The sequence below is a fragment of the Eulemur rufifrons genome, chromosome 19 (assembly GCF_041146395.1).
Source record: "Eulemur rufifrons isolate Redbay chromosome 19, OSU_ERuf_1, whole genome shotgun sequence".
In the NCBI taxonomy this organism is placed as follows: Eukaryota; Metazoa; Chordata; class Mammalia; order Primates; family Lemuridae; genus Eulemur; species Eulemur rufifrons.
In genome coordinates this window covers 73,457,491-73,472,675 of record NC_091001.1, presented here as the reverse complement: position 1 = coordinate 73,472,675, position 15,185 = coordinate 73,457,491, and the positions used below count along the sequence as shown (strand labels likewise).

At 42.7% G+C, this 15,185-nt stretch overlaps 1 protein-coding gene across 3 annotated transcripts in view; it reads left to right on the top strand.

The window, feature by feature from the left end:
• The window catches only part of SPTBN1 (spectrin beta, non-erythrocytic 1), a 190,653-nt gene that overhangs the window by 82,330 nt on the left and 93,138 nt on the right, over positions 1-15,185 (top strand). Inside the window, exon 1 of one of the 3 annotated variants that reach the window (XM_069494379.1) lies at positions 2,548-3,162. The exons of 1 other annotated variant lie outside the window; for it this stretch is intronic. In XM_069494379.1, coding sequence (XP_069350480.1) covers positions 3,054-3,162 — 109 coding nt within the window. In that variant the 5' untranslated portion in view covers positions 2,548-3,053. Of the gene's footprint in view, positions 1-2,547; positions 3,163-15,185 lie in introns of those variants that run through there. One more of the 3 variants, XM_069494378.1, reaches the window with a different exon arrangement.

Sequence of the window (15,185 nt, the reverse complement as noted above, 5' to 3'; positions counted from 1 at the left end):
CTAGCCTTTATTGTATTCTTTTAGTATTTTACTGTTTGTATATTTGTCCCATTTCCTTTGGCTAGCAGCTCTCCTGATTATTTTTTAATCCTCCAAAACACTCGGGAGTGTGCCTTGCACGCATCAAGTGCTATAAATATAGCCCAGTGAACACTGAAGAAATAAAGAATGAGTGGCTCTGGCCTTCCTTTCCCTCCTCCCCACTGCTGAGTTGGAGGTAGGCCACAGGGTTGTGTCCTATTCTTCCCTAGCCCCATCACACCAAGCGAATTGCCATTTCTTACCTCCGGTCCCTTCCCCAGCCTCAAAACCTTTCTTTCTAATACTTGCATGTGTTCAGTCTGCGCGGTTTGTTCTAGGATTGAGTCCCAGCTAGTGTAGTGTTGGCTACAGTAGGCCTAGCTCATCACATTACTATATGTAATCTGGCTAACTAAAAGGCTTATTGTATGTACTTCCCCATACCAGAGGGAAGGGAAAGGGAAAGACTAAGTGGTGACTCCCTTTTTCATTAAGTGGTTTAGAGATGAAAAATAAAATGTTACAAATTGGAAACCCACTTGGTAATCTCATTTTCTGTGCCCTAGCTGGACACTTAGAGACTTATCACTTCACCAGTATATTTAATAATGCAATGGGACATGTTAAAAGGATCTTCATTGAGACAATTCCCCATTCTATTTCTCTTTGTAGTCCTGATGTGATGTGGGGCGGGGGTTGGGAGGAATGCAAAGAGAGGTGCACTTTGAAAAATACACTTGTTGGGCCCCGCGTGGTGACTGGTGTTGGAGGCCAGAAGTTAGAGACCAGCCTGAGCAAGGGCAGCCTGGGCAAGAGCGAGACCGTCTCTACTAATAGAAAATTAGCTGGGTGTTGTGGTGTGCACCTGTAGTCCCAGCTACTCGGGAGGCTGAGGCAAGAGGATCACTTGAGGGTGAGCCCAGGAGTTTGAGGGTGCAGTGAGCTATGATGGCACCACTGCACTCTACCCAGGGTGACAGAGCAAGACTGTCTCAAAAGAAGAAAAATATACTTGTAATTTTGAATAGTATGACAATTTTTAGGGTGTTTTAATATCATCCCCTCAGTGACCTTGTAGAGGTGGGCATTAACAATTAGTCAGTCTGACAGCTGAAGTTTAGAAAGAATCCAGGGTTTCTTCTAAGGTCATAGGGTGATTAAGAGGCTTGGCCAGGACTAGCAACTCAGGTCTTGGGAATGTAGTCAAGTGCTTTCTCCAAGACCCAGGGTTTTGCCACCTTCCTACCTACCTTCCCTTCAGCATTGTGAACTGGCACAGTCAGGGGCTTTAAAAAATGTTCTACGTCTTGGGTGATGAGAAATGTTATCTTCTGATCCTGGTTGGGCCTGGTTTTAGAAAGCCAAAGGTTGATACTGTGGATGTATTAGAAACTCAGTTGTGTGGGCGGAAGGAGTAGGACTGCTCAGAGTTGAGCAGTCAGCTAGGCTCTGGGTTTGTATTAACTCTAGCCCTGGACAGGATGCAGTTGCTTGAATTACAAGTGCCCTGGGGACTGGAGTGAACCTGGGGTGGGAGCCCACCACACAGTGCAGACTGGAATCCCCTAGGAATGAAATTACCTTCTTCAGAGAGCATTGCTGCAGGGCTCCAGACTGGAAACGCTAAATGTGTAATTTGTTGTCTGTTTTAGTTAGTGAGGAAAAAGGGGTGGGGGGTGGGGGGCAGGACTAGAGTCAATTATTTCTCAAGAACACATTGTGATCGTGTATTTTCTATGTGGAGGATTTTTTTTTTTTTTTTTTTTTTTTGTCGAGATTGGTGGGAGAAGCAGCTAGGGAAGAGAAATTCAAAATTTTGGAGAACCAGAAGTTTAGAGAGCTTGTTTTACAAATCGAAGTAAATGTGTAATTTCTGTTCTCTTATCTCCCCACCGGGTCGTAAACTTCTCCAGGTTAGGGATCCTGGTGTTTACCCGTGTACCTTTCTCCCACAATGCCTTGCAACCCGGGGCTCCCATAAATCTTCCTTGCGTCGAATTACTATTATAGGGCCGGTGTTATCCCAGAAAACCCCTGGCTTAACATCCCATGATGGCAGCGTAAGTCGGCTGAGAAGATTTCTTCAGTGAGTCTGAACTTACACCTCCCTGCCGAGGGCCCGCGTGGCCGGCGCCCGCCTTGGGCCCTTGCGCGCCCAGGTGCGCCCCAGCGTCAGCCCCGCAGGCGCTCAACGGTGAACGCGCCGCGCGGGCCGCGACCTGCGGGGCTGCTCACGCTCGCGGGCCGCCGGCAGGCGTGCTCTCCTTTTCCTGTGATAGTAATCGGAGACTTTTCCGTTAAATGAGGCTCTCAACAAAAGCTTGTAATTCCAGCAGCTTTGTTTGGGGCGGTACCGCCGCGGCTCGGGCCGGCGGCGTGTCCAGGCCCGGCCGGGGGGCGGCGGGGGCGGCCACTGGCCGTGTGCGCACGGCGACCGGTGAGGGGCTGCGGCCGGCCGGCCTCCCCCGGGCCCCTCCTCGTGGTACAGCCTGCGTTTCCTCTACAATGCTGTTATGCTAATCAGGTGACATCACCGCCTAGCACACGGCGAGTGGCTCCTGATTAAATTACAAACCGGCGGCCGCCGCGGGCAGCCGGGAGGAGGTGTGTGCGCTGCTCCCGCGAGCTCCCAGGCTCGGCGACCGTGGCATGCTTAGGATTGGCCATTTTTTTTTTTTTTTTTTTAAAGTTTTAACTAGGACTTGCGTCCCTCTTCTTCTCAACCTCCTTACTTCCTCGGTAATTTATTTCGAGCTTCCAGGCAAGGGCTACAGAGGGAAGGAGAGCAACAAGGAATTAGATGCCTGAGTGGCAACTCCTCGCCGGGCTAAGGTGGACTCTCCTGTAGCCAACTTCCTATCAGATCACCCTGCTGGACTTTCAGACCGGAATGGGGCTCGCTTAAGGTCCAGCCCTTTCCACCGGGGCCGGGAGCCAAGCCGTGCGGAAGCTGCTGCGTGTTGGATGGGGGTAGGAGGGGGCCGGAGCGGGATTTCCACCGTGCAGCCCGCCCGAGGGTTACGCCGGGCATAATGGAATTGCAGAGGACGTCTAGCATCTCCGGGCCGCTGTCGCCAGCGTACACGGGGCAGGTGCCTTACAACTACAACCAGCTGGAAGGGAGATTCAAGCAGCTCCAAGGTAAGCCCGCTCTCCAAGGCCGGGCCTGCCCTGGGGCCGTGCCAACGGGGGTTCTTGAGGCTTTATTTGTGCCATATGGTACGTGACCCTAATGAAGACGGGCGGCTGCAGAGCTCGGCCCCAAAGCCTTTGGTTGGCTGCGGGCACCCCCTTCGCGACTTAAAGGAGGCAGTTGCTCACACTCTGCTCCAGAAAAGCCACCATTTGGAGTCCCTGTCTCTCTCCAGTGTCCTTTTGGCTCTCCTGGTTGTCAGGTATCCACTGGCCGTGGCACATACGTTTTCTTTCCTTTTAGCTAACTTTGCGTCTCAGTAAATTTATGCTCTAGACCTATTAGTGTGCAAGTATTTGATTCCGGGTAGCTTTTGGCCCCCTGCCCCCAGCCTCTTACCTCTGGGAAGCCTTAAAGGTGTAAAGTGCACTGCTCAGAGACCTAGTCCTGTAGAACAATAGCAAAGGGGAGGAGGGAGTGGTCTTTTTGTTCCTAAGCTTTCCGTAAATTACAGTTTTGATTCTGAAGCTTAATTTTAACTTTTTTGATGTATTGTGTTGGGGGAGGGCCTTCCCATCAATTTAGTGGGCTATGCAATTTATAATGAAAGCCAGTTATTGTCATTCCAGTGCTATGGGTTGGATTAGTTGGATCAATTACAGGTTTTTTGGAGTCTGTATTGGATTCAAATAATTGGATGAGTCCCAATATTATACTGCACTTAATTTTTAGGGAGAAGAGGACCCTGTGTTTGCAGTAGTGTACTGTATATTTTCCCTATGACTGGTTTAGGCTTTACAGTCCTTAGGCTGCCCTGCCTGGCCAACAGGCCCTGGCCAGCAGTGTCCCAGAGCTGATACGTGAAAAAAGGTTCATAACTGAAAACAGAACTCCTTCCGTTTGGAAGCCCCTGGAATCAGTAATAAGCTGGGAATGGCTCTAGTACTGTAAAAAAGTGGTATTCAAAGACCGTGTGTTTCTTATTTTAACTCTTCTCAGGGCCACAAACAGGGTTCCTGTGAGGAGGAGCAAGGAAGGAAGCAGCTCAGTCCTAGAATATTTTCATTGGGAAGGGGGAGGATATATTTCATTCATTGGTTTATTTGTCTTGTGAAAGAGTTGACAGTAATGACACTTTTCTGGAAAACAAGAGGCAGAACAGGACGTGATTTTAAACATTGGCTAGGCTGTGCCGCATTCCTCCAACAGTTAGCTAAGAGGAAGCTCCATTCACTCTAGGGAATGGTTCTATATCTCTGGTTCATTCCTCTTGGGCACTTTGAGGGTGGAATTTGCTTTTTTGAAAAGTTAGGTGGGGGGAGCTTGCAAGTAGTAAATAGAGGAACGGGGGTGTCCGCTATCTAGGTCTGTATTAGGAGCCCACAGTTTTAGGGTCTGAGAATTAAGGGTGTGCTCTTCTCATAGCTCAGACTCCCCACCTCATTGTGTCATACCGCCAAGGGGAAAGCACCCACGGGCATCCTCAACCAGAAAACCCATCACCAGTCTCTTGTGAGCATCTGCGTAGTAGTCTCAAACAAAATGCAGTCAAGGAGAAAACACTAGAAGGTGTGGGGAGGAGGCACCCCTAGGCCCACCCATAACAAAAGGCTGTTATTCTGAAAGGGTTGAGGGTGGTTGTAAAACTGCTCACTGAGAAGGGTGGCACTTACACACAGGAAATGTCTAAACTGTCTTCTCTGGACAACGTAAAATTTAAACTAAAAAAAAAAAAAAATCAAGTGCGGTGATATTTTACCTCTTAGTGTTTCTCAAGGAAATCCTTTCAAAGGGGGTGGGCTCCATGTTTTCTGTGGTAGCTTTCTTAAAAAATTTTTTTCTTTGGTGACCTTTGTTCCCTAATTTAGCACCAGATAACTTTCTTATTTCTAAATATTGTGGTTTAGAAGTTGCACACGTTTCGTGTTGGTATTTCTGTAACAGAAAAACCACCCATGTTGAGGAACTGAGAAAGGGTGAATTAACTTTCAAGTATGGTGGATCTCAGGAGAATTACAAACATTTGTTAAGTGTCCTTAGGAACAAATGGGACTGATGGCATTTTAAACAACCTGAGGAGAATTTTATAAAACCTTTTCCCATTCCCCACCCCTGGTTTGTTGTTTTGCTCAGTATTTGTAGGTCTTCCAGTCATCACATATTTTTGATACATATAGGTTCTATCTGCTGATTTAATTTTGTACATTTCTACAAGGCTGCGTTTTTTACCCTTCTGGTATAATCTTTCCTGGCACTTAATCACCGAAAATTGGCAAAGTGCTCATTTGAATCTATATTGGATTTTAAATGCCTCCTATATGAATTTATTCATTTAATGCCTGTGCCTAAGAGTGCTGTGATTTTGTGGAAGTTATTTCTAAATTTTTTGACTTCAAATATTTTCCACCCTGAATTCCCCAAAGTTGAGGAGGTATCATAGAATGAGATTTGATGTTCTGGCTAAGGGGAGAGTATGATATTAAAATGAGTCTGGTCTTTTTAGATAAAATAGTTTGTAGAGATTTATGGGTTAGTAAATAAGTGTGATAAAAACAAAACCTCATCGACTTAAGAGACTAAGATACTGACTGAGTGATGTCTTCATTACGCTAAGGCTTGTGGCATTAAGAACAGTGTCTTGAACCTCTGATGGCTTCAATGTTAAACACACACACACTCTCTCTCTTTCTCAGATTTTCCCCTGTAATATTAAGTCATCAGCTTCCTCAGAATTAGTTTTTGTCTCTTATAAAGTTGGATTTGTTGTTTTGCTTTTGCTTTTTAAATGATAGAGGAATGCTGAAACAACAAAACTCAACCTCATATGTTTAGAAAAATGTGTTTGTAGTAACAGAGGTTCATGATACCTTCCCTCCAGATCCCATTAACCAGCTTAACTCCTTATAGGAGAATACTCATCATGCTACTTTCCCACTCAGAAACACTTGCCTGTGCCCATTGTGTAAACGAAATTCCAGACTTTAGCTTGGCATTTAAAGACTCTGCCCAAAATGGCCCCACCCCACACACTACTTATTCCAACTCTTACTTTCCAGTCAAACCTTCCAGGCAGGCAGGCAGACAAGCCTGCAGCTCTTCATAAAACCCAGCCCTGGGTGTCACCTTTATCTTCTACCTTTTGCCTCAAATGCCCTACCCTTCCATTTAACCTATATAAATCCTTCTTACAATTTTTAAAAACTATTCTTACATTCCAGTTATTCCATAACATTTCTCTTTGTCTCCTTTGTTGGGGTTGGTAGAAAAAATGATTTTGTTGAGTGCTTACTATGTACTAGACACGATAGTAAGAGCTTTGTATCGGGTATTTTATCTAGTCTTTATAAGACATCTGTGAAATTTTAGAGATGAGAAGATAGAAAGAGACAAATAACTTGCTCAGGGTCACAGGCATTGTTGAATTCGTGGTGCACATAATTTGGTAAATTTCTCCTCTCAGACTTCTAGATGTTAATATTAATATTCCATTTTAAAAAAAAATGACAAGGTGCCATTGTGAAATGCCCACCCTAACCTGGTTCCCTAAACTACTTACCTGCTCCCCAGAGCACTGATTCTGTTGGCTCTGGCAGTGAGATTGTAATGAAGAGAGGATCTACTTGAAAAGCATCAAAATGAAATTTTTCTGCCTACTTTGCAGCCTGACTCTGACATTCAGCACATGATACTTCTGGAAAAGATGCTTTCTCAAGCTATTCTGGCTTCATGAATTTGCACCAGGAAGAGTTATGAAGTGCTCTGTCTTCCTTGGGACATAGAAAGTGAAGAATTTCAAGCCATGGGAATGCATTACTCCTAAGTTTATTACATGCTGAGAGTTGCCTTGTTGAATTTTTTAACTTCTAGGGGAAGAATAGAGCTGATTTTATATTCATGAATCATGAAGAAAATCTATTCTTAAGTTTTTAGTAAATACCCAGTTTGTTACGCTACCTAAATGTTTGTCTTGCCCACTTTTTTAAACCTAGAGAAAGAAAATTCCTAGATTTACAGCAGCTAGTCATGAAGAAAATTTGCTTTTAAGTTCTTAAATTCAAAGTAATAGCCTTCCCCTAGTTGCCATCGTGACAATGAAAAGAATTGACGACAAGTGGTTTTTTGTGGGGACGGGGAAAGGGAGAGGCACGAGTCATATAAGAACATTTTGGGGTTTGATGAAGGTATAAAAGATTGGCTTTTTGGTCTGGATACCTGCCAATACTATAGTTTTTATAAGCCCAGACAACTTTGTGGGTTGTCACCCTACCTCCTCCCAAAACACTAAAACAACTGTCACCAGAGTTTCAGCTCAGTTTAGAAGTTCGTAACAGATTTGTGAATTAGAATCCTTTTTGAATGGTGTAGTAATAATAATAATTGTTAATGTGTATAGCACTTAACTTTAATATATATCTTCTTAATTAACTAAATGAGATTATTCAGAGTACCCAGCATAGGAGCTAGTCCTTAGTAAATTCTAAATAAATGTGTAGCTCCCTAATACTTATAATCCTGTGAGGCTAGATATTCTCTTAATAGATAAAGAAAGAGATAATTGGATTAAGATCAACCAGTGTGAGGTTAGCTTTACAGAATCTAGGTTTTCTGATTCCAAATTTGATGCTCCTCCCGTGATGCCACAAAGTGTGGGTTAGGTGTGGGTCATGACAGCCGATATCATGGATACATTCTGCTGGCATGGAAAATTAATGTGTTCAGAAAGCTGCTCAGATCTCTGGACTTGGGCTGCTCTCAGTTTTTGGTAAGCTGGAAACACCAGTTTTTTCATCTTAAATCCAATGTTTGTCTGGGAAGACCATTAAAAGGACTCTTGGAGGCTAGTTATGTAGATGAGGAGGATGATAGGTAACTCTTTTTTCAGGAAGATGTACCACTTAGGGGAGTGAGACTGTAAACCTCCTGGCTGCTGAGAAAGCTTTCAGAATGACTCTTCCACATGGTCCCCTCTTCTCATTCCTCATGCCAAAAAAGTGGTCTTTTTGTGGCTTCCTAAAGTTCCCCCATGCAGTTGCCCCAGTCTCCCTAAAGCTGGGCCCTGATAAGAGGGCTCCTCTATGCAGAAACTTTTGGGATTTGTCTTTGTTGGATTTTGACTCCAGCGGGCCTTCCCAGCTCCAGGCTCCTGCTATTCTGTTCCAGGGAACTCGTGATTCCTTAAACCTGCCCTGTATTTTCCTGCCCTTGAGACCCTGCTCTCTTGGTTTCTTCCTGTGGGAATCATTTCATGTGTCAGAATCATTCTTTTGAGGTTCAGTTCAGATGCCACTTACTTGAAATGTTCCAAGAGGGAGGGTGTCTGAATCTCTGCTTGGATTTCCTTCCTTTAAGATTTAAAGTTACAGCACTTGGTCATTCTCCTGTATTTGATTTTCAAATACTGCTTTTTGCTATAGTTCCTTTATCTGTTTCTTTGTTTTCTCTACATTTCGTAAAGTCTGGGAGCCTAAAGATCAAAGTCTGACGTAGCCTACACATGGAAGCTACTAAATATTTGTCAGAGAGCAAAATAAATGAAGCCGTTGAGACTACCTTACTGCAGTAGTTCTCAAATTGAGATTCTCCATATGAGCTCCCCAGATCGTCATCAGCATGACCTAGGAATTTGCCAGAAGTGTAATTCTCAGATCCCCACTTCTCACCTACTGAATCACAAACTCCAGGGGTGGGGCTTAGCAATAAATGTTTTTAACTATCCTGCTAGGTGGTTCTGATGCACACTAAAGTTTGACAGACACTCCCTTACTGTATCATTTGTACAATCTTTGCAAAATGTTTTTTGGGGGATAGTGGAGATGGAAGAGCAGACTTCTTGAGTTGCTCCCAAATAGGAGCAGGTATTATATCTGATTTCTTATTGAAGTATGAAGAGTTGGGGAAAACTGTTTTGTTTTAGAACAAAATTGTATAATAGTGGGAAAAACATTTAGTCAGGAATGGGCTCTATCCTGATTCAATTAGAGAATCTATTTAATGTCTGTCTCAGCTCATCTGCCATTTTGGGGTCAGTTACCTGCCCCATTTCCCCTACTGAGATGGTGGGAGGGCCACTGTGGAAAGAGATGTGTTTAGAAAAGAATAGAGATAAAGATAATACTGTGTGCAGGCTCTGAGGCTAGTTTGGTAAAACATCAAGTTTAGCTTTATTTACATTATTAATAAAGAATCTATTGGATTTGGCCCTAAAACCAAAAATCCCAGCAACATGGCATCTGGAAGGGAGGCAGGTAGCACCTGGCTATGACCTGTCCTGGATGTCTGAGTATCTCTGGGCTGTTTTTCTTATCTCAGTAGCTGCCAAGTCTACTTCACAGGATTATACTGAACAGCAGATGCCGTAATCTATATGACATTTCCTTGAAAATGTCCATGTACTATTAAAAATGTAAAGTATGGCTATTGTTACCATGATTACATTTTCTTTTAAGGAAAACCTCTACATATAAATGAACTTTGGGAATTCCAGTATTGTTGATTACTAGTAAATATGGTACAGCAATTCAAATATGGACTTTTTTTTCCCTTTTAACCCTCTTCTGGAAAATGGTATAGATTGTTGACAGAGCTTTGAGTTTTCATTTAATGATAGCCTCACTTCTCGTACACATCATCAAAACAAGCCAGGTAGATTTCAGCCATTTTTAGATTCTGGTGCCTTTTCTCCCTCTTGCCTGACAAGTTTCTATCAACTCTGAGGCCCAGCTATGGAAAACTAAAGAAAGGGGGAAGTAAAGGATAAGGGCATTGTAAGTATTTTTCTAACCTTACTTTAATATTCTTTGTTGGATTGGGTTAATTAAAAATTGGCAGTTATTAAACCATTTCATTGGTGCAGAGAACCTGCTATTTAAAAGCTGGGTAGTTGATCACTAAACTAGGCTCCTTTAAAGCAAGAGGGATCTAAGAAAATACTAAAATAAAGCTGACTTTTAAAAAAAATATAGTGCTGGCTCTTTTGTTTATTCTACTTATTTATTATTAACAGATATTTATTGATCACTTGTTTCTCAATGAGCAGCTGTCCTACAGTTAGGAAGTGTGCGTGTAAGCATGTTTCAGCTATGCTGAAAATGCTGGCTCAGCTGACTGATGAACAGTTATGAGAAAGCGGAGAAATAAACTTGATCCAGACAAGAGGTGCGGAACCCAGGTAGGAGACTTCAGGTAGGTTTGGGGTGGCTAGAGTTTATAGAGTGCAGAGAAGTAGGGTGGTAGGAGGGGTTCTAGAAGGGTGATAAATAAAGGCTACAGGGTCCTGTAAGTCGGGTTAAAGAGTTAGGAAGTAAGTCAGGCAGTGGGAAGCTACTGAAGGCTTTTAAATAGGAGTGACCTGTTCTGGCTTTTTTTGTTGTTTTTTTTTTTTTTTTAAAATGAAAGGCCAGGCTGACTCCTGAGTATGATGATTGTTTTGGAAGGGTAGTGGTCAAGAGAGGAGGCAGAGACCAGTGTTGGGGTGAGAAACTTGGAAACAACATAACCTCCTTGAATGTTGAAGTGCAAGGTACTTAGAACCTTGTTATTCAGTGTCATCTGTAGATAACTTGAGATTTGTTAAAAATGCAGCATCTCAGGCCCACCCCAGACCTACTGAGTCAGAATCTCATTTTTTAAAAAATCCTTAAGTGCTTTACATGCACATTCAAGTTTAAGAAGCACTGCCTTGAAAATCTACCTGTGAACAGAGAAGGAAATGGTCCCATTAAATGTAGGAGGTTTTTGTTTGTTTTCTGTTTTTTGAAAATATACTGGATCATTTTGACTATAAAAATAATATTGAGTATAATAGTTAATTAAAGAAAGTTTAGTATTGCTCTAGGAGATTACAGGACTGGAAAGCATGGTTGGCTAATTCCGAGCTTTGTAAATCTTTATAGAACTTGGCTGGGATTTTCCTACTTGCTAATCCTGTAGTTCTAGAAATTTGTGAGGTTAAAAAAACACAGTTTCTTTTCATTTACCAATTTAGTATTAATGGAGAATTACAAAAATACACTGGGCCAGTTTCTCTAAATTTTTCCAGAATTTCAGCGTGGCGTCCTGGAAAGTAGTCTTATTGGCCCATACCTGCTTGATGACTTAAATCTTTTAAGTACTTTTAAGGTATTTTTTGAAAAAGCAATACTTCCCTTCCCCCACACTCCATATTAAATGTTCTTGCAGTTGGTTAGACTTCAGTTTCGTGCATATCAAACTCACTTATCTAGCAGTGCCTTCAGGTTTTGATGTTAAAAAGTGGATTTGAAATATGTGACTATCTGTTACTTGGCGAGTACTCATTTCCTCTGAGTCTACAGGTGAAGCTTTAAAATTACTGCTCATTGATTAGGTAGGGGAGAAAAAGCACCTGCTGAAACTTGTTGGCTGGAAGTTTTTGCCCCTTAGAAGAAGAAAGGGGTGAGGGAGATAAGGAACTTCTGTTCTTGACTTGCAGCACTCCAGAACCTTCCTGATGGAAGGAGGGCGCAGGCAGAAAAGCAGTAGCAGTCAGGAGTTGAATGGGGGTGATGTGCTTTCAAAGGCAGGTTGAAGGTCATTAGTGGGCTAAGTTAAATTTCTAGCTATTCCTTTGTACTACTCTAAAAACTTCTAATACATTTTTTATTTCACAGCCTCAAAAGAAATAAAAATGAAAGAATAGTTCTAAGATCCTGCAATTCCAGCAAATTTAACTCTCTGATAGTTTATATATAAGCACATATACAGCCTAAAACTGTTACAATCATGATACTGATTCAGTTTTGTCTTAGCTTCTTGTTTTTATTTTTTATTTAATATTATATGTTAAGCTTTTCATATATGGTTAATTTCTATGGCTCTTGCCAAATATTGCCAATTTGCTTTTCAAATCAGTGCAATCTATTTACCAATCTGAGCCTGTTTTCTCATCTATAGGGTAGAGGTAATACAAATTCTATATAATAAGATTATTCCAAGAATTAAGGAAGATTGTCAGTGGAAACTGATTTGGCACAGTCCCTGGTACATAGTAAGGGCTTGGTAATCCACAGCAGGCTTCCTGTTGCAGGTCCTGGTTAAGTGGTGAAGCAGGGCCCAGCAGGGGTGAGCCTTCTGAGCTTGAGTGGAGTGCCTCAGCCCCCACCCCTGAAACCTGTTCTGGGTGTGGTTTCCTTCAGCATGTTAGAAGAATGTTTAGTTTGCCTGAAAATGCACCCAACTGAAACCCCTCCTTTCTCCTTTAAAAAGAACATGAGGTTCAGTCACTTGGGCCTGATGTGACTTCTGATGTAGGTTGAAGGTCACAATGGTGGTGCTTCTCCCAAGTTCATAAAAAGCATCTGGAGTAACTACTGCTGAAGCCGGAGCATCCAGCACTGTCAGAGAGCCGCCTTTGTTAGAGAGCACTACTGTAGCAGCCAAACTAATATTAACCGCCCTCCATGGATATGTTGAATGCCTCTACTGTGTTTGTTTTTGAAAGGCCCTTCTTAGCCTTTCTTTCCCTCCCCCAACCCCATTTTCAGAAGGCACAAGACCTTTAAGTAGCAAATACAGTAATCACAGTACCATGGGGGCACAGGCTGTGCCTATATTTGGTTTCACAAAGGCCTTGTGAAAGATCAGGCCTTAAAGTCCCTTTTTAATGCTGAAATGGTGCAAGTGGAAAGTTAATTTGAGGATCACTGAGGCACGCTCTGTTCTTCTCTGGTGGCAAGGAAATTATTGGGTGAATTCACCACCACCACCACTTCCAAGAGTGCAATTGTGAAGGAATTTTGGAGTTACAGCTATTGTTATGCACAAACGTGTTACACAGGTATGTGTTTTGCCTGAAATCTGTACAAACCATGGACATTATTTTGATGTCATTGACATGCATATGATGGTTACAACCAAGACTAGAAGACCATTCTCTTGGAATGTGGCCTTGGCTTGTTTTGTTTTGTTTTGTTTTGTTTTGTTTTGTTTTGTTTTTGAGATAGAGTCTGCTCTGTCACCCAGGCTAGAGTGCAGTGGTGTCATCATAGCTCACTGCAACCTCCAGCTTCTGTGCTCAAGCGATCCTCCTGCCCCAGCCTCCCGAGTAGCTGGGACTACAGGCATGCGCCACCACACCTGTCTGATTTTTGTAGAGACAGGGTCTGGCTCATGCTCAGGCTGGTATCAAGCTTTCGGTGTCAAGCTATCCTCCTGCCTTGGCCTCCCAGAGTGCTAGGATTACAGGAATGAGCCACCTCACCCTGACGGCCTTGGCATTTTGAATTATATTTCTTTTTTAACTAAGAGAAATTTTGAAGGTCTATTTTATTTTTATTTATGTTTTGAAGGTATATTTTAAAGTGTACAGTGTCCTTGACAGTCTGTCTAGTCTGTTGAACTGTTAAATGCCAATGCATTCCTGTAGATTGCTAGCTTGAGTGTATGGTATTTGAGATGGTGAATAAAGTCTAGTGCAAAGTGTATTTCTGGTGCTTGAAAATGGTGCCCTGATTTCTATTGAGGGAGACACTTATTCCTATAAAGGTTCAAACGACGTGCTGTAAAATTCAGTCTTGGAGTGGTGCAGGGAGATTACCCACTATCTGCAAACAACTGCCAAGCAGATGAAATCCCAGCTGCGCCAAGTCTGTGGTGGAGAGTGGTGGGGGTGGCCAGGGGAGCTGGTTCCGAACCCAGTGGTGGGGGTGTGGTGAGGAGGCTGCCAACGGCTGTTGGACATTGTATCTCATTTCAGACACAAGTGTGGTGGGAAGCACGTGGGCTGTGGATTCACACCAACCAACCAAATCTTGACTCCACCAGTGACTTCACTGAGCCTCATTTTCTTCATCTGGGAAGAATAAATCGCCTTTGGGGTGGTTGTGAAGATTAAATTAGGTATATTGTAATTGTATTGGTAACCAGCTCCTCCTGGTTTACCAGAGAGTTTTCAGGTTTTAGCACCAAACGTTTGGTTCCACATCCAGGGGGTCTCCCTCGGTCCCAGGCACAGTGGGCAGTGGTTCACCCTAATAATATATGAAGGTACCTTTCACTGTGTACCAGAAACTTGGTATTTGTGAACTCCCAGGAGGACAGCGTGTGTGTGTGTGTGTGTGTGTGTGTGTGTTCATCTCTGTATTCCTTCCTACTGCTTAGCATGTAAGTAAATGTTTCACGATATATAAAGTAATGGAAGCAGCAATACATATGTAGTTGTTTTAAAGTGAGTTAGCACATCTTCCTGCCAGTTGTCTCTTCTCCCCTGAAAAGAGAGGAAAGAGCCATTTAAATGATGCATTGAATGGAAGAATGAATCAGTCATGAAAATGATTTTGTCTGTGATGTGGCTAAACTATAACTTCAGAAAGGGTTTAAGCTGGGCCCATCTACTTTTTTGATAAGTGAAATTTAATGTGACCCTAGTGACAACCACCCCACCCCAAAGCTCTGATTTAGGCACCTCCAGCATATGGACTCCCTGACATATTTGTTGGGACTCTGCAGGGTGCTGGGGACTTGACTTTGGTGGGGAGGAAAGGAGAGGGAAGCCCACTGTACTAAAGTACTTAGAGAGATAGAAACAGTTCCCTAGAAATTAGACATCAGATTGTCTTTTTTTTCCTAAGTGAGATGGGGCAAGAATAGTTGGACCAGGAAAAAGTTTTAGGGTTACACTAATGTAATCTAGTTACACAGTAAAAAAAAAAAAAATATGCTATGAAACTGAATCTATTCTTCTAGGTGTGGTAACTATTCAGATTTTTATATTGTATGACCATTAAAAGAACACAACTTTTCTAACCGCAAACGTGTCTTTGCTCACAGAGATAACAGCATGAGTAATGCTGTTCTAGAAGCCAGGCAGTTAAATCACACTCTGAGCAAATAGAGGCAAGTCCTCAGAAACGTAGATAAAACATTAATGTGCAAACTTGGACTTTCAAGCTGAAGAAATATCTGAAAGAAAACTAATTTTGGCCCATGAACTATTTCCCAGTCCTTGGTGCCCTCAATCTCCACCCCCTTTAAAAAAAAAAAACAACTTTGTTTTTCCTCTGCAAATATACGTATA